The 20333-nt window shown below is 42.5% G+C and overlaps 1 protein-coding gene across 1 annotated transcript; it reads right to left on the reverse strand.

Annotated features, from left to right (window-relative positions):
- Nucleotides 1-2171: 2171 nt before the first annotated feature.
- Nucleotides 2172-20323, reverse strand: LOC116616258 (phosphatidylinositol 4-kinase beta). The gene is made up of 18 exons (XM_032378318.2): nt 18464-20323; nt 17028-17071; nt 16613-16703; nt 15071-15186; nt 14482-14635; nt 13488-13643; nt 12917-13007; nt 10922-11067; nt 10434-10537; nt 9359-9419; nt 8933-9116; nt 8413-8493; nt 8065-8185; nt 6325-6442; nt 5756-5862; nt 5087-5219; nt 4666-4786; nt 2172-4056 (listed from the first exon to the last, which is right to left on the reverse strand). The coding sequence occupies exons 1-18, from the start codon at nt 18869-18871 to the stop codon at nt 3872-3874; spliced, it is 2421 nt and encodes an 806-aa protein (XP_032234209.1). The 5' UTR covers nt 18872-20323; the 3' UTR covers nt 2172-3871.
- Between the last annotated feature and the right edge of the window lie 10 nt (nt 20324-20333).

Genomic DNA, 20333 nt, shown 5'->3' on the forward strand with positions numbered 1-20333 from the left:
CCTTGTAAACATAAATATCTCCAAAGATCTCCTACAAACTCGCAAGCAATCTACTCGCTCCTCTCACCCCAAGAGGTTCATAAACCTGCCTTCGAACACAAATACTTCTAAATTTAGCTTTTTAACCCGCTCGATTAAAGAGTGGAACTTACTGCCAAATAACATAATAGAGGCACCAACTCTTGCTAAATTTAAGGAGCTGTTATCCAGTGAATTTTGCATATAATGTTAAAATGAAGAGACAGTAGTGTTACATTATTACTTTATTTTGTATTCTTTTTCCTTTTACATTTATCTCATTTCCTTTTGTTATTGTAATTTTAAATATCCGCCTCATGCTCACGCTTTGCGGATTACAATATATAAATAAATAAAAGCAACCATCCTCGGAAACCCAAGGGTATTTTGATAATACCCCTGGGTTTCCGAGAATGGTAAGCAACGAGCGGAACTTTGAGAGTGATTTTGCACGCGATACAATCACATGGTAACTAGTCCCACAGTTCTAACCGGCATGAGCGAACGCTACGTCCCCTAGAGTTTTACACATCTAGTTTTTAGAAAGACCAGGACATTAGCTGTATTAGATCTAAGGTTATAGGAAGAGCGACAGCAATCGATAAGTGCTAAGACTGATTGTCAGGCCGAGGAACTATGATGCTTCGGGGAACTCACGATAGTCGTAGATTACTCGCGCCCTGGAGAGCCATTATCGTGCAGTCGTCGGCAAACGTCGGGGAATTTGTCCACGATAGTCGTAGATTACTCGCGCCCTGGAGAGCCATCATCAAGCAGTCGTTGGCAAACGTCGGGGAACTTGTCCACGATAGTCGTAGATTACTCGCGCCCTAGAGATCCATCATCGTGCAGTCGTCGTCATACTTCGGGGAACTTGTCCACGATAGTCGTAGATCACTCGCGCCCTGGAAAACCATAATCGTGCAGTCGTCGGGGAACTTGTCCACGATAGTCGTAGATCACTCGCGCCCTGGAGAGCCATCATCGTGCAGTCGTCGGGGAACTTGTCCACGATAGTCGTAGATCACTCGCGCCCTGGAGAGCCATCATCGTGCAGTCGTCGACAAACGAGAAAATTAGAGTTTTGCTAATCTAATCTAGTTAATATAAAAAAACGAGGTCAAACAAGTAAAAAAAATGATAATTTTATTGAAATAATTAATACTGTAGAATGGAAGCATTGACAAATTGACGGCTTATTACAGATCAAAGGAAAACCCAGAATAGACTGATCAACCCTTTATAAAGAGGGTAAGACAACACTTTTCGGACCAATATCCATTTCGGTGCATAAACCAGCACTCGTCAAACCGACCATGGCATTATGAATTAAAATAACCATCTCATTGCACTGAAAAAAAAAAAAAAAACATTAATTATCTAGAGACTTCTTGAGAATCCCTGGTGAGCTTTAAATTGTACGGCTAAGAATGTACGGCGTGTCGCATTCTGGAAGCATGTAAATGGTCATTCTTTTGTGATAGCCTGCAGACCAGAGGCTATACCCAACCGAACACCCAGTATTTTGAGGCCTTCTACAGCTCTACGATCGGCAATTACGAGCGGCGGACATCCTCGAACCGCCGAACATACGAAGGGACAACGGAACAATGCCGAGTGGCAGAGATTATCGCATCGCTGAACACAAAGGGTGTCTAGGGCGGTACGAGAATCTCTGACACTCGGCATTGTTCTGTCGGGTGTTCAGTCAAGCGGGAATTCCCGTCACTCGGCATTATTCCGTCATGTATTCGGGTTAGCGAGAATCTCCGTCACTCGGCATCATTTCGTCAGGTTTTTGGGTTAGCGAGAATCTCTGTCACTCAGCATTATTTCGAGAATCTCCGCCACCTGTCAATTTACACCCATATTGACCGTAAAAACCTTAAAACGTCAGCGGCTGATAAAAAGTTTTATTCGTTTTTCTGTGTCACTCAAGACCAGATGAGGCAAGAGACAGAGAAAGCTCTGCTTAGAAAACTATTTTTTTTTAGAATGACTTATTATAACTTAAAGTCTTAGGCTAAGTTCATACGTCGTATTATTCATGAGCCGTATTCAATGCAAATTAATCAAGACCATTTTCCATCTTCATTCACATGCATTTGCATTCAATACGGTTCATAAATAATACGAAACACCATCCAATCAACTAAGAGTGCAAATAAGTATTTAATAAATCATAGCGATATTCATGACGGCAAAATCTTTTTCTATAATTTTCGCGTTTTTTTCATTCACTGATTGAAAAATAAAATTGTGTCTATATTTAGAATCACGTGTTAAAGCAATTCATAATTCACGAAATAGGAAGAAGAAACCCAACAAGATCGTACTTCATTCCTTTTGCTAAAGAGCCACTGTTAGCCGCCATTTTGTCATCCTAGCAAAGTCGCAAGTGTGGAAAAGCATCCATTTTGTCATCCTAGCAAAGTCGCAAGTGTGGAAAAGCATCCATTTTGTCATCCTAGCAAAGTCGCAAGTGTGGAAAAGCATCCATTTCCATCGGCTGCATAAGGAAAAATGTCGCGTTATTTTCGATTAAATTAAGTAAATATATCATAAAATTTTTATTTTTGATTGTTACTTGGGGATTTCTTCTCATAATTTGTCGTCCAATATTGGTCCAATATTGGGTTGAAAACAATAACAAAGCCGTGGCTAACAAGGGCTCTTTAAGTTAAGATCTCAGGGCCGTACCTAGAATACTTCAAAAGCGGAACAAGCTTCGACCATCTTGTCATTTGACTAGATGAAGGCAAAGCGGTAACGCGTTACCTACGTTATAATCTCACGAATCTAGGTTTTGGAACAGTTGTGCGAATTATGTATGTCCTAAGTAAGGCCCTGCCTGTACTAGCGAATCAACTATGGCCTGCTCAGGCATTTAATCGGTGTTTTTCGCGCAAATTAAGCGATATGCGTGGAGTTGCGATTGCCATCTTTTTTTGCTCCGCCATTTTGTAATGTCTGACGTCCCCAGGCCACCGAGTAAACGCCTGCATTCGGCCAAACCAGGTCAAAATAGTCTTGTATATTAAGAAATATATACTTTTCGTGACTAAAGTCAGCAGTATTTCTTTTCGCCGTTCCTCGCGCGACCCGGTAAGGGAACAACTCCATCGTTTTGAAGCGAGACAATAACTGAGCGAGCACTGCTGGGGTGCGTTTAACAATTTTTAAGATGCCGCTAGCGATGCGCGGTGAATGTTCACTTCGCTTCATCATGACGTCTAGGCGATACCATTATGACGTCATAGGAGATATTATTATGTCATAGGCGATATCATCATGACGTCATCGGCAATATCATTATGACGTCATCAGCGATATCATCATGACGCCATCGGCGATATCATTATGACGTCATCAGCGATATCATCATGACGTCATCAGCGATACCATCATGACGTCATCGGCGATATCATCATGACGTCATCGGCAATATTATCATGACGTCATCGTCGATATTATAAATCTTCGGCAATATCAAGACAGAATGTGACTTCATCAATAGAGCCTTCAACGGATGACGTCATCATGGAATGCTTTTCGTAAGGTACTGTATCCCGTCTCAAACGTGGCCTTAGGTTTGTCATGGGATATTAACGCTACATGTGTCATGTGATGCCATAATGAGGCACATCTCAAACTACGAACTGTGGTTCGTGACGTCATCATAGTTCCTGGCCTTGGGTAGTGACGTCATCAGATAGTGACGTCACGATAAGAAGTGATGCCATCAAGTTCATCCAGTGAAATAAGGAAGTCATAAGATGACATTTGTGAGGTACTGGAATCCATCGTAGAGTTTGGCGGTTTTAAGAGAGAAAAAGCTTGTCTCCACCATGGATCATAAGATGCCATTTGTGAGGTACTGGAATCCATCGTACAGTTTGGTGGTGAGCGAGGAAATGCTTGTCTCCACCAACCCGTTGACGAGAGAGTCCAGCTGCTCCTCGGTCAGGTTCATGTGGAATCTCTCTCTCATCGCGCGGATTGTCGACGCACCGCGGATAAAGCACGGCAAGTTAGACCCTGGATCAACAAAATCACTGCAGTGTTATATTATGAGAGAGCTTGAAGGGCAAAGGGGAATCACGGCAAGTTGGGTAAAGCGGTAACTAGATAATTCCTTATCATAGCGATGAGCTATGAAACCCTGAGAAGCGAGGGAAAAACAAGGCAAGCAGCAACAAAAACGGTAAACTCAAAATGACAATCCTCCTGATAACAAACATTTGTATAACTAGAACTAGACTACAGTCAAATTGTAGAAAAACTAGGTCTGCGTAGGCGTAGGGGAATCAGCCCTTCTTCGGAATAAGAACCTTCAAACAAAGACAGAGGCAGCTGCTGTCTACACCACAGGGCTCCCATATTTGTCTGCACACCACAGGGCTCCCATACTTGTCTTCGACGACCTGTAGGCCGCCTCTTTTGCTCCGACAAACGCTCGAAATATCAGCGCAATAACTCTGTTTTCAGGTGGCGTAAAAACATACCACTTCATACCATCATGAGTTGATAAATTTCACTGATTCCCCGTGCCTACGCAGACTACCTAGTTATTCTACAGTAGTTATCCCGTAGTTCTTCAAGTGATTCCAGAAACAGGCGCTGCCTTACGCCACAGGGTTCCCGTACCTGTCTGCATGATCTCGACGATCTGCAAGCACTTGTCCATGTTCTTGCGCGCGGCGAGGAAGCCCTGGAGCATCAAAATCTTGAAGTAGTTGTACATGTCGCTATCGATACCTCCCATGACCTGGAACGAACAGCGTCACGCAGGTCAGATGGCGTGACACCAGCATGGGGCAGAGCGTCACAGGGGTGACGTGACACAAGTACGAGGCAAACATTACAGAGATTGTGTGATATATGGAATGCTCGACCTGCAGAATGCGTGACCTGCAGAATACGTGACCTATGCGATGCGTGGTCCGCAGAATGCGTGACCTGCTGATTGTGTGACCTGCGGAATGAGTGATATGGAATGCGTGACCTGCGGTTTAAATGACGTGAGGATTGCGTGACCCGTGGAATGCGTGACAAAGATGGGACTTGCCTCTACAAACTCGTGCGTGAGCTTGAATGGCGAGTTCTCGAAGCCGAGTTTTCCAGGGGAGCTTGAAAGGATGAACCCGAAGTCGATGTGGATGATATAACCGTAGTTATCCAGCAGAATGTTCCCATTATGCCTGAAAATATCAACAATATCAACCCCGCCATTAGCCTAGCCCCAGGCTGTCTTATAAGAATTGTGACGTTACAGAGACCCTAAGCTGCCTCACGGTCATGTCAAACGACAAGGAGCCCGGTAAGACGATCACGCCTGGACAAGCCTGTTTTCTCTAACCTAGAAGCGGTTTGTGAGTGGTTCTTTAAAAATGAAATTCTAGCCGTCTTTGTTATGCCAAAATTGTCATAAGCTTGTGTGCATGGCAAAATTTCTTGAACCCTTCCCTCCCCCTTCAAGTGTTTTTCTTATAGCCTCCTCCGCTGGCAACTTTACTCTGTAATGGCCTTTATAGAGATTCGGGATACCTGTGTTTATCATTTTAGGACACGGGAGACTGGTGCCTTTTCACCTCCCTCCCCCTGCGTTATTGTTCGTCTCTATTCGCCACAGGAACCCCGCATCGAAAAAAAAAACGATTTTTCTTTCCGATGAGAAGAGAGGCCTGCAGAGAAGGCTATGTGTTTCTGAACCTGGTGAGCAGGAGAGATTTCTTACCTATCTTTGACTTGCAGTATGTAGCAGACAAGGCAGTACGCTGCACAACTTTCAACAAAATTCCTCTGTGCAGTCAGAAACTCCTCGGAATTGACATCACCGTGTTCCTGTAGGGATACCATTAAAGGATGTTGATCAGCTATTCATTTGTTATTGTCTACTTTTTACAAGGGACTTTTTGCAAGAAACTTCAAATAATAACAAACTTCATGTGCCATCTTAGGGTTTAAAGTCTTTGTTATTATCTCTTTGTACGTCGATATGTCTGGTTGCCTAATCGTCCAACTGTCTATCAGTCTGTATATCTGTTTGAATGATATAACTAGAAAGGCTACAGGCAAGCTGTAGAAAAACTAGATGGTCTGCGTAGGCGTGGTGTAGACAAGGTATAAATGAATTCAAGGTTGAAAAGGTATGTTAAACGCGTCTGTGACTCAGAGTAGTCGCGCTGACGTTTCGAGCGTTAGCCCTTTGTCGGAGCTGTATGTTGGTTCGTCTGTCTGTCTGTCTGTGTCTGTCTGTCCCTCTGTTCATTTGTCAGTCTATGTACCTAAGCAAGAACCCCTTGCCTTGATAAAGTAGTTTAGTAGCGACATCTGACTGTTCTTCTTGATCTGATGGAGGGACACTGCGTTCACAATGGGCTCAATAAGACCGCTGTCATCCGATGTCACAACTACCGCAAATCTAGGGGAAAACAGGAGGGTTAGGTTGGATGTGGTTATAGAACTGAGGAAAACAGGAGGGTTAGGTTGGATGTGGTTATACAACTGAGAAAAACAGGAGGGTTAGGTTGGATGTGGTCATAGAACTGAGGAAAACAGGAGGGTTAGGTTGGATGTGGTTATACAACTGAGGAAAACAGGAGGGTTAGGTTGGATGTGGTATAGAACTGAGGAAAACAGGAGGGTTAGGTTGGATGTGGTTATACAACTGAGGAAAACAGGAGGGTTAGGTTGGATGTGGTCATAGAACTAAGGAAAACTGGAGGGTTAGGTTGGATGTGCTTATAGAACTGAGGAAAACAGGAGGGTTAGGTTGGATGTGCTTATAGAACTGGGGAAAACAGGAGGGTTAGGTTGGATGTGCTTATAGAACTGGGGAAAACAGGAGGGTTAGGTTGGATGTGGTCATACAACTGAGGAAAACAGGAGGGTTAGGTTGGATGTGGTTATACAACTGAGGAAAACAGGAGGGTTAGGTTGGATGTGGTTATAGAACTGGGGAAAACAGGAGGGTTAGGTTGGATGTGGTTATACAACTGAGGAAAACAGGAGGGTTAGGTTGGATGTGCTTATAGAACTGGGGAAAACAGGAGGGTTAGGTTGGATGTGGTCATACAACTGAGAAAAACAGGAGGGTTAGGTTGGATGTGGTTATACAACTGAGGAAAACAGGAGGGTTAGGTTGGATGTGGTTATAGAACTGAGGAAAACAGGAGGGTTAGGTTGGATGTGCTTATAGAACTGAGGAAAACAGGAGGGTTAGGTTGGATGTGCTTATAGAACTGAGGAAAACAGGAGGGTTAGGTTGGATGTGCTTATAGAACTGAGGAAAACAGGAGGGTTAGGTTGGATGTGGTCATACAACTGAGGAAAACAGGAGGGTTAGGTTGGATGTGGTTATAGAACTGAGGAAAACAGGAGGGTTAGGTTGGATGTGGTTATAGAACTGGGGAAAACAGGAGGGTTAGGTTGGATGTGGTTATAGAACTGAGGAAAACAGGAGGGTTAGGTTGGATGTGGTTATAGAACTGGGGAAAACAGGAGGGTTAGGTTGGATGTGGTATAGAACTGAGGAAAACAGGAGGGTTAGGTTGGATGTGGTTATACAACTGAGGAAAACAGCAGGGTTAGATTGGATGTGGTCATACAACTGGGGAAAACAGGAGGGTTAGGTTGGACGTGGTCATACAACTGGGGAAAACAGGAGGGTTAGGTTGGATGTGGTTATACAACTGAGGAAAACAGGAGGGTTAGGTTGGATGTGGTTATAGAACTGAGGAAAACAGGAGGGTTAGGTTGGATGTGCTTATACAACTGAGGAAAACAGGAGGGTTAGGTTGGATGTGCTTATAGAACTGAGGTAACGAAATTGCTCGAATAAGCGCCTCGCCTAAGAGGAAAAGAAAAGAAAAAGCGTAATTGTTTTTGCACTAAACTTTTGGATGATGGTGACTGTGCGTTTGCAGGGAAGTATCGATTGCTGACAGTACTATCTATAACAATATTAATTTGTTAAAAGCTTATCTTTTTTTTAAAAAAATGGTTCTGGGAGGATTTTGACTCCTTGTGAAAGTACAAACTTACGGTCTGAGTGAGAGTGGAACTCGCTCTTGTTTCCAGATGGCTTGTAGCTGGGAGAGTAGTTGGTAAGCGAGCAGTTCTTGCCGTAAGTCATCACCACACTTCACTATCATAGGTAACAGCTGTGATAAACGTTAAGGAAGGCCAATCTCGCCGCCATTTTATGCTTCTGCTCAATACCAGGTCACATTAAGAATCCAATTTCATCGGCTAATTCAATCGAGTAACTGAGATAATTTTTAATCAAATATCATTAGGGAATAAATCGAGTATGAACAGAAGTCAATATTTAGTACAACAAGGGGTTATGTTAGAGAGGTTATAGTAGATTTTGTCAAATGAAAAGGATATTCCAGTTTGGAAGATGTCCATAAGGCGAGGAGGCTCGTATCCTTGATTCCTTTTCATCGAACGGCTCCTTTAAGACAGCAGCTTCATGTAGGAACCAAATATAACGTTAAAAAAGGTTACGAATACTTAGGGTTTCAAGGTACGACGTGCGTACTACCGTGGCCACCAATACAAAGTCTACCATGCGACGCGGGCTACCATGGCCACCAATACAAAGATTACCATGCGATGTGCGCTACCGTGACCACCAATACAAAGTCTACCATGCGACGTGCGCTACCGTGGCCACCAATACAAAGTCTACCATGCGACATGCGCTACCGTGGCCACCAATACAAAGTTTACCATGTGACGTGCGCTACCGTGGCCACCAATACAAAGTCTACCATGCGATGTGCGCTACCGTGGCCACCAATACAAAGTTTACCATGCGACATGCGCTACCGTGGCCACCAATAAAAAGTTTACCATGCAACGTGCACTACCGTGGCAACCGAAAATGAGAAAGTTCACAACATACCAGAAGGATCCTCTGGGTTATTTCTAAAGAGAGTCGTCGGGGTGCTGAGGTGCTCAGATAACCTCTGACGAATGTCGGCTGCAGCTACAAAGGTGTTGTCACCTACTCCGTCCACCTCGCTGCTCGCAACAGGTTGGCGGTCTTCACACTCTGTCGACCAGCACTCATCATCTGAGTCACCAATCTAGAGATAAACAGATACCATTGTCATTTCTAACTCTTTTAAAATCTATAGTTTGCAAGTGGCAAATCGAGGGCTATGTGGGTTGAATAGATAGACTAGAGGCAGACAATTAAGGGCTTAGAAGCGTTTGGTATCAGTATATTTTTAATTCACCACTGTTTATAAAATTATGGATCAATAACAAGTGGATTTATTCCCAAAATAAACTATTGTTAAAGATTATTGTAAAGATTATTCTTTACCGTGAAGCTTGATGTTCTTATAGCATCTGATCGACAGTATGTTGGTAAATGTTCTTCAGACCTGTGAACAAAATAATCTACATCAGTTTATTTTTGGCCTTTTTTCTATAAATACTACTACTATGTAATGTGTAATTAGTATGACAGTAGAGTTCATATGTATCATGAGCTTTTCAAGCTCGGGAGATTGGGTAACCACTCCCCACATTATCGACATTAAATAAATAAATTATTGTATTGTATTGTTTCGCATTGTATTGAACCTTGTTTGCCTGAGAGGTTTCTGGCTTGTATTGAACCTTGTTTGCCTGGGAAGGTTCTGGCTTGTATTGTACCTTGTTTGCCTGAGAGGGTTCTGGCTTGTATTGAACCTTGTTTGCCTGAAGGGTTCTGGCTTGTATTGTACCTTGTTTGCCTGAGAGGGTTCTGGCTTGTATTGTACCTTGTTTGCCTGGGAGGGTTCTGGCTTGTATTGAACCTTGTTTGCATGGGAGGGTTCTGGCTTGTATTGTACCTTGTTTTCCTGAGAGGGTTCTGGCTTGTATTGTACCTTGTTTGCCTGAGAGGGTCCTGGCTTGTATTGTACCTTGTTTGCCTGAGAGGGTTCTGGCTTGTACTGTACCTTGTTTGCCTGAGAGGGTTCTGGCTTGTATTGTACCTTGTTTGCCTGAGAGGGTTTTGGCTTGTATTGTACCTTGTTTGCCTGAGAGGGTTCTGGCTTGTATTGTACCTTGTTTGCCTGAGAGGGTTCTGGCTTGTATTGTACCTTGTTTGCCTGAGAGGTTTCTGGCTTGTATTGTACCTTGTTTGCCTGAGAGGGTTCTGGCTTGTATTGTACCTTGTTTGCCTGAGAGGGTTCTGGCTTGTATTGTACCTTGTTTGCCTAAGAGGGTTCTGGCTTGTCTGGAATTGTTTGGATGTTTGGCATTGTACTGTACCTTGTTTGCCTGAAAGGGTTCTGGCTTGTCAGGAATTGATTGGATGTTTCGCATTGTATTGTACCTTGTTTGTCTGAGAGGGTTTCTGGCTTGTATTGTACCTTGTTTGCCTGAGAGGGTTCTGACTTGTATTGTACCTTGTTTGCCTGAGAGGGTTCTGGCTTGTCTGAAATTGTTTGGATGGAAGAGGGTCATCCTCCCCATCAGTGCAGAGAACTTCCACATAAACCATGTATGGAGCCTGGACAACAGAGAAAGCTTTCAGAATGGTATGGACAGAATTTTGAGGAACAGGACAACAGAAAAATTTCTTTTGAATGGTATGGACAACAATCGAGGAACAGGCGTGTTGTCAGGATGCGATAAGGGGGGGGGGTCTGCAACTGCAAGGAATACTTAAAAATGCTAACTCTGTTTAAAGGGCACAGGTTGTATCTTGAAGACAGGTTAAAAATATAAATTTGAGGTGCTTGGACCACCCAATTTTTCTCAATTTGTCATTGAACTTTTCATCAGTGTCTTCTGATTCAATTGGTTTCTTTCTCTCAAAAGACATGGGAACCTTTTTCTATGCCAGCAAGAAGACATGGGAAATCTTTCTACGTCAGCTAAGATATATACCCACCTTGTCCTTAGAATTTAGCACCACTGCAGCAGTATGAGGAATCCTCACAACATAGTGGCTGCCGACTCTACTGGTGTGTACCGGAAGACACACTTTGGCAGGCAAGTTGAGGTTGAGTAGAGACAGCTCAGCAAACAATCGGGATGCTAATTACAAAGAGGTTAAGTAGTTAAAGGCTGATTAAGACAGCTAGATTTAGTCATATGTGACTTGCCTATGACATGTCTTAGCCCTGAATTACACACAGACTTATGTAGCTGAATGTTGTAGCAGTGTCATATGTTGATTTACACTCTACGGCTTGAGTTGTATGTAGGCTAATTTACAATCTACAACTCACGATTTGAAAGATTTGAGATCAAGGAGTGGGCTGAGCAAACCCAAGCCCCCTCATTTCTGAGAATTTACATAGAAGCATAAACAAGTGTCAAATATCCAAGAAAGGGCAATAAATCTGGTCTTCCCTTAAAATCCTTACTTAGCCCCCTCCCCCCTTATTGGAACTTCTGGATCCACCCCTGGGTGCACCAGTAGGATGCTGGATCCACCCCTAGGTGCACCAGTAGGATGCTGGATCCACCCCTGGGTACACCAGTAGGATGCTGGATCCACCCCTGGGTGCACCAGTAGGGTGCTCGATCCGCCCCTGGGTGCACCAGTAGGATGCTGGATCCACCCATGGGTGCACCAGTAGGATGCTGGATTCACCCCTGGGTGCACCAGTAGGATGCTGGGTCCACCCCTGGGTGCACCAGTAGGATGCTGGATCCACCCCTGGGTGCACCAGTAGGATGCTGGATCCACCCCTGGGTGCATCAGTAGGATGCTGGATCCACCCCTGGGTGCACCAGTAGGGTGCTGGATCCACCCCTGGGTGCACCAGTAGGATGCTGGATCCACTCCTGGGTGCACCAGTAGGATGCTGGATCCACCTCTGGGTGCACCAGTAGGATGCTGGATCCACCCCTGGGTGCACCAGTAGGGTGCTGGGATCCACCCCTGGGTGCACCAGTAGGATGCTGGATCCACCCCTGGGTGCACCAGTAGGATGCTGGATCCACCCCTGGGTGCACCAGTAGGATGCTGGATCCACCCCTGGGTGCACCAGTAGGATGCTGGATCCACTCCTGGGTGCACCAGTAGGATGCTGGATCCACCTCTGGGTGCACCAGTAGGATGCTGGATCCACCCCTGGGTGCACCAGTAGGGTGCTGGGATCCACCCCTGGGTGCACCAGTAGGATGCTGGATCCACCCCTGGGTGCACCAGTAGGATGCTGGATCCACCCCTGGGTGCACCAGTAGGGTGCTGGATCCACCCCTGGGTGCACCAGTAGGATGCTGGATCCACCCCTGGGTGCACCAGTAGGATGCTGGATCCACCCCTGGGTGCACCAGTAGGGTGCTGGATCCGCCTCTGGGTGCACCAGTAGGATGCTGGATCCACCCCTGGGTGCACCAGTAGGATGCTGGATCCACCCCTGGGTGCACCAGTAGGGTGCTCGATCTGCCTCTGGGTGCACCAGTAGGGTGCTGGATCCACCCCTGGGTGCACCAGTAGGATGCTGGATCCACCCCTGGGTGCACCAGTAGGATGCTGGATCCACCCCTGGGTGCACCAGTAGGGTGCTGGATCCGCCTCTGGGTGCACCAGTAGGGTGCTGGATCCGCCCCTGGGTGCACCAGTAGGATGCTGGATCCACCCCTGGGTGCACCAGTAGGATGCTGGATCCACCCCTGGGTGCACCGATAGGATGCTGGATCCGCCCCTTGGTGCATCAGTAGGATGATGGATCCGCCCCTGGGGGCCTCAACCCCCAATAATAGTGATTGAGAAGGTAATGGTATTACAATGCCAGTGAGGCTGATGATGAAAGTAGCAGTGATGATGAAAAAGTGTAATGATGTAAAATAAGAATAATTCAGTCTATGGCAGCACTTCTGGACAAAGTTAGCTCATAGTAGAGAAAACATCATGTTGCCAAGCAACACTTACTCTTGAGATCTTTAGTGGGAAGAGATTTGAGTCTTGCACCGACGGAGATGAGAGCGGCTATGAACTCTCTCTGAGCAATAAGCCTTGGGTTCTAGTACACAAAACAAGCAATAAGCAAATAGAATTGAATTGAAAAAAAGGAGGAATTGTTACAGTCCATGTGATTCTAGGGAGAGGGTGCTGCAGGTTAAAAAGGGTAGGGATGGCTGTAGGCAAAGCACCCTAAAAAATACCAAAGCACATAAAATTGATTGCCTGAAAATATTCCTAAAAATGTCCTAAAAATACCAAGTAGTTATTATTTTTGTTTAAATTTTAAAAACCATTTTGAATATGCACTTATCAAATAAATCCCAAAGCAATTTTGAAGGTGACTTTCCTTGAAGTCTTTGGAAACTATAAGAAACTATACAAAATGGTCATTGCTCGTGGAATGCCTCATTGTTGTAACCCCTCAAAAACAATTTTTTTATTACAAATATTTTGTTTGTACCCCTGACTGTCAAGCCTACCATTTGGAGATACCTTCCCTTCCCCCCTCCCCTGATCCACCTTAGCTGTTTCATCTTACCTGGCAATTACACGAAGGAGGTGATTTAGCAAGTTCCATCAGGAGAGGGCTGGAAGCATTTGCAGACACCTTTGGTGCATGCTTGGAACAGTAACTATCGAAGGCGTGGCCATAGCGCAAATCACTAGATGTCATACTCGGCTCATATTCATTGGCCTTCAAAGAAAGTTTTAAATATAACTTTAACATGTGGTATTTGGGGGTTGGTAAATTTTGTCCTAAGCTTATTCTTATGGGTAAGATAAATACAAGGTAGGGCATTGTCTTGGTGGTATCTGCCAGCAATTGGCACCAAGACAATGGGGAAAATATGCTTTAGCTGGCAGTTGAGACATGGCAAGTGAACACATGGTTAAATATTAGTTACTTAGCCAGTGAAGCTTTCTGGACTCCATTGCCTGACAAGAAGCAGGGCATTACTATGGCATAAACTACATATTACTATGGCATAAACTATATATTACTATGGCATAAACTACATATCACTATGGCATAAACTACATATTACTATGGCATAAACTACATATTACTATGGCATAAACTACATATTACTATGGCATAAACTACATATTACTATGGCATAAACTACATATTACTATGGCATAAACTACATATTACTATGGCATAAACTACATATTACTATGGCATAAACTACATATTACTATGGCATAAACTACATATTACTATTGCATAAACTACATATTACTATGGCATAAACTACATATTACTATGGCATAAACTAGGCTGACAACATTTCTTAGTGGCAACTCACTGGGGAGAAGAAGAGAGTAAATTGTTGAGGGGGCTAACTGGGGAGGGTGGATTGTTTAGGGGGCTTGCTGGGGGCAGGGGGAGGGAAGGAGTGTGGATGGTTGAGGGGGATAACTGGGGAGGGAAGGGAGATGGTTTAGGGGGCTTACTGGGGAGGGAGGGGAGAGTGGGTTATTTAGGAGGATCGCTGGGGGTAATGAGGGGTGGATTCACTATGTTATACCTCCATCAGTCTGCTGGAAGCCACTATAGCAGCTGTAGCATCAGACTTGGATCTGTGGTGGGTCTTCTTGGTCGACCCAAGGGTGTTCAGCGCACTAGGTGATGTAGGTGATGAGGATAACTGGCCATGGGTAGGCATTGGTACAACAGGGGACCTAAGTAGAAAAGGAATAAAAATGCAACATTAATAACAACACCTAGGACTGGCAACATTTAGAACAATACATAGAACTGGCAACATTAATGACAATACATAGAACTGGCAACATTAACAAAAATACATAGAACTGGCAACATTAATAACAATACATAGAACTGGCAACATTATAAAAATACATATAAACTGGCAACATTAATAACAACACATGACTGACAACATAAATAAGAATACATAGAACTGGCATATTAATGACACTACACAGAACTGGCAAAATTAATAACAACACATAGAACTGGCAACATTAATAAAAATACATAGAATTGGCAACATAAATAACAATACATAAAACTAGCAAAACATAGGATTTCCATTACTTGTAGACACTTTTTCTAAGAGTATGGATTGTTTCATGATAAATGTTCCAACTAACTTGGGTTTCCCAACACTTGTATCATTCAATATAATAGACAGCAGCTTGGTTCCTCTTGTATACTCTTCTGATGGGAGCCAGCCGTCGGCACAGTATGCCTCTAGAAGCCAAGTGGCCTGTACAAGAATATGGTGAAAAACAAGAATCAGCAACTCAGAATCAGAAAACTATGCATTCTAAGCCTTTAATCCCCTTTTAAGGATATTAACATACTAAAAGAGATTTTGGTGTTAAGGTTTTTTGCATGATCTTGCTCAGTATTATATGCACTCTGTACAAGTAACCTGAAGAAATAATCAAAGACAGCATGCAGATGCATAAGTTATTCAAAGACTTCGCGATATTGATGCATGTTTTGAGTACTTTATTGAATCATAGAAATAGAGGTTGTGCTAGCTAAATATCAAACAAAGTAAAGTAATGTAAACAATAACCTTCACACCACCCAAGGCTATGGCTCAGGATGCCATCTATAAAGCGAGCTTTCCACTAGCAAAGGAAATGAAGACGGAGAAGAAAGAGCAGATGTTAAGGGCCTATGGCACTATCTTTTGAGTCCCTTGCAAGGGAAATTTGTTTGTTTTATAAAAGCTTCTGTTTTTTTGTCAAATCTCTTGGAATTTTCAACATAAGTGTTTTAGACATAAATGATCCAAGTGATGACGTCATCTGACCCCTTCCATGGTCACGTTACCCAGAACAGAAAAAAACATGCTGTAGAAGCTACTGTTTAAATCTAACATAATTTTTTTTTTGGCAGAAATATTTTATCATCACTATTTTCTAAAACTTCACGCATCGGATTTGCGAAATTTTTTGTTTTTCGAAAACCACATATTTGGTAATAACTTTTTCATTTCTTCAAAATCAAAAATCCCATGTGCTAAGTTGGTAGGAATGGTAATATCAATGGTTTGAGTTTAAAAAAATCACAATTGTTGTAAAATGATCAAAATTAACATGTTTTTCTCGTGCTGAAATGGCTGCCATCATGTTTTTTCATCGTCTGTTTTTATTCTCGAAAAACATAAAAAAATTGCATTTTCTTCTACAAAATGTCAAAAGTTTAGTTTAATCTCTTGGAAAAAAAGAAAAAAAGTGAGAACTGGGGTTTCGAAAAAAAAAGTGACTCAATTGGGGATTGAACATGGAACCCTTGCTTACGAGTCAAAGGTGCTAACCACTGGGCCACGGAATTAAGTTAGAAAACATGGGGCAATTTTAGTCTATTTACGCGAATGTAGCGCTTTTCCCTTTCATAGCAACCAGATAGTACCATAGGCCCTTAAACACTTGTAGCACATGTGAAAATTTGCACAATGTAGATGCAAGAAGAACTAAGCTTTCTTCTCCGTTTTGCATCTTTTTTGCATTAAATCCCACACTCCTCTTCCTCCTCTGTCACTGTTTCCCTATTGAAAATATGTCTCAAGTAAAGAGGTCAATGATTGGAAAACTATAGGTAGAAGAAGAGTAATGCTCCATGTGGACTAACGCTCCATGTGGACTAACGCTCCATGTGGACTAACACTCCATGTGTACCTCTAATGCAAAGTTCAAGCTTCTTCTGCATCTCTCCACCAAGTACCGATGAACAACATCACCCACATCATCCATGTGGATGTACATGTTACTAAAAATAAACAAACAGGATTAAAAAAACAACATACCACACTTATTAACAATAACCCCTTACAACATGAATAATAGAGTCCATTGAATTATTGGCTAGTACATGGCATACAGTAAAATATATATGAAACCCCTTTGAATTATAATGGCTAGTACATGGCATGTAAAAGATCTATAAACTCTCCCTCTCATTAAAAAAATTCCAAAAATCCTCTCAATGAAGCCTCTTAACAAGGAAGTTTATTACACCACCAGAAAATGGCCTATGTATCACAACTTGATGATTATAACTACACACAAATTTATTACCCAAACTAATACTTACATTAATTGAGGAAGATAAAAGCTGACATCATCATCATCCAAAGACTGGAAAATAAGAAAATAGATTTAATATGAGCCTGGATATGTAATAAATAACAGGGTTGGCTCAAAATACATTTTTATTCTGGATGTGTAGGATGCTTAAAGGGATTCAGTATAATCTATATAAGTGTGGTTATGTGAGTGGTTCACAAGGAATGTCTTTATTCAAACACTCTGTCATCCTCACACATCCCCCAGTAAGAACAGATTAGAAGTGAATGGTATTACAAGCACTGCTTACAGCATCTATTCCCTATACAGCAAAACCTTGTGTTCTATCTGTTTTCCCGACTCAGCATTTTGTTATTGTTTCGAAGATTTAAATAAACATTCTCTGTATTGTTAAACTAAGAAATTTTTTAGGTTGAATTTCATAGTATGTAATTCAAGAAATTCATGGTGGCTACTAAGTTGAATCATTTGAGTCATTTGCATAGCTTTTCTTAGCCTACAAAACCATGCATCATGGAAGTCAGATCAATAGACTTAAATACAATGTTATATGAGACAGAAAAACAATCAAGATATATTCTATAATTTTTCTGCTGTAGAGTCTTGAAATGTTTATTCTTACTGTTTGTCTTAATGGGATAGTCCTGAAGACTAGCCGGCTTGCAAATTTTACCAGTTTGGAAAGAGGTCTGTCACACTCAAATAAACCTTTTTAATTAATCAATTGGACACAAATGGCTCAGGTGTGTGGGTAATTCTTAGCCAAAGCTTAATTTTATTTTATTCCAAGTCAGCTTGAGTTTCAAGATATTTGAGTAGCAAACACATATGATAAGCATTGTATGTCAAGTAAATATGCAGGGGCGGATCTAGCTTTTCGCTAAAGAGGGGGTTAGGTTCAGTGACAAAGGGGGGAGGGGGTATTTTTTTGGTTACATATGGCTTTCTGGCAGCCAAAAGGGGGGGTTTAAACCCCCTAAACCCTCCCTCTAGATCCACTACTGTTATAAACAGAAAAAGCTACAGACAAGCTGTAGAATTACTAGGTGGTGTGACCAGAAAAAGCAGCAGACAAACTGTAGAATAGCTAGGGTGTATGACCAGAAAAACTACAGACAAGCTATAGAATTACTAGGTGGCATGAGCTACAAACAAGTTGTAGAATAACCAGGTGGTCTGCATAGGCATAATTGAATCAAGGAAATAAATAAATAAATGCAAAGTTGAAATGGTATGAGTTTTACGACTGTAAAAACAAGTACTGTAGTTTTGGTAATGTTTTGAGCATTAGCCATTTATTGGAGCTACAGGTTTAACACAGAGTTCTAATGCTCTAAATGTCAGCAAAACCACTCTGTTTTCACTCAGGTGTAAAACATCCTGTTTTAAAAAACTTAAATTTGTTTAATTTATTACTTTCAGTAAATATTAAGTCATACTCACAAATAACTTGTTGCCGAGGTAGGTCAGTACTCCTGGTTCTTTGGAATTAAACAAGTATGCTATTGCTATAGACATATCAAACAGCTTAGACTCAAACAGCCTTAATAACCAAGAGCTCTTCGGCGGAGGAAGACTTTCTCTGACCACTACTTGCTGTTCTAACGGCAGACTTAACGTCTTTTTTAGCCTCTGTGCATTTGAGGTATCATGCGAGCTATGCTCCTGTTCACTATGCGTTGCAATTCCATTCATTATAGGTGTAGGTTGTTCACGTTTTGGATTATTATTCATTAATCCTTCATCCATTGAAATTGACGATAAATACCCTATTCCATTTTGTCTTCTGGAGGGATCTGCCACCCCTATTGTTTCCAGGTTGTCCCCATTGAATTCCTTTACTACCGACATTTTTTTAACACTTAGTTGTGGTGGACACAAAACGTGATGACAGTTAAAGAAGTTGCCATTTCCTACATCCGGTTGGCTTGAGATATGTTTACAATTACCACAACAAGTGTTATCGCTAAAATTCACCCCTTTAAAACAAAGGTATTTTTTGTTTGCAAAATTAACGCTTTAGCTGTTTATAAAAACCCTCAACGGTTGTTCAGATTTCTTTGGGAGATGCTCGAAGCACCGCTACCACAAAAAATGTCGAAAACGATGCATCAAGAAATCTTCAAGGGCTTGTACAATCTTCGTATCAAATTTCAACCAATATTTGATACGATATACAAACAAAAAGCTGAAATGAGAAAAGCAAACACACCAGTCCTTGATAAGATGTAAAAAATCTGTAAATAGGTACAGTTTTGTGGGAGGATTTCGCGTATTTCTATCCCAGCTTGGCTTGGATCTCGAATCAAAACACTGTGACAGTAGAATGCTGAAAAAAGGTTCAAACCGCGCCGCTTAAAATCAGTTTTGTTTGTAATCCATACATAGAACCATCGTCAAATGCTCAATATGTTATCCTCTGGTACCTATGGTGTAACCTCACGGCTTGATGACTTGAAGACGGCAACAATTTCGACCCAAATTGACAAGGTAGTTAAAGGTGTACACGGTTCATTGAAGCACGGTTTGAGTTCAGGAAGTATATCCGTTTTCTCCCCTATTTTAGCACGGATTTTCTACAATCATTCACAAAGGTTGTTTGATCACGACTTCAAGCGTTCCGTGCTTTGTCGCATAGCGTTGGATTCAGGTCCAATGGTTGGGTTGCTGTTGAGAAATCGGTATTTTCTTAGCCATGTCACGGTCTTCAAACCCACAGCCGATCGATTGCATCTGCCAAGACAAGCCCCATCATGCACAGCGGCACGCGAAAAACAATCATGCAATGCGCGCTCGTGTCTGAGAAAGAACGGCGGAAACGGAAACAAGCAAAGTTCACTTTGACGTCCCAAAGAACAACAGCCACTTTTTTCTGGGAAGCATGCCACTACCTCCCTGCTAGTCTCTACCCTATAACAAATTTTCTGTTTGAACAAAACAAAACACATGGAAAGACCTCTTAACTTGAATGTGCTTTGGCGTGAGATTCTTATCCCAAAACCTGGCGTTTACCTGGTGTTTTTATCTTTGATTTTGAGCAAAAATGGAAAAATCCAAGATGGCGGCTACGAATCGCTCGAGGCCGGTTTTTCGCTATAAAAACACCGGGTAAACGCCTGAATTGCAGGCTAAAAACCAGTTCTCCCTATGTTCCTTGCCACGTTACGGATTGGGTCAGGTGTCCATCCAACAGAGCTCATCCAGCGAATAAAATAGATTTACCAATCACCAGAGGCCAATCACAAAGTCGAAATAACAGTAATCATTGTCTTCCGACCAATCAAGACAGTCCAGGTAAAACTTCTGACGATGT

The sequence above is a fragment of the Nematostella vectensis genome, chromosome 8 (genome assembly GCF_932526225.1).
Source record: "Nematostella vectensis chromosome 8, jaNemVect1.1, whole genome shotgun sequence".
Lineage (NCBI taxonomy): Eukaryota > Metazoa > Cnidaria > Anthozoa > Actiniaria > Edwardsiidae > Nematostella > Nematostella vectensis.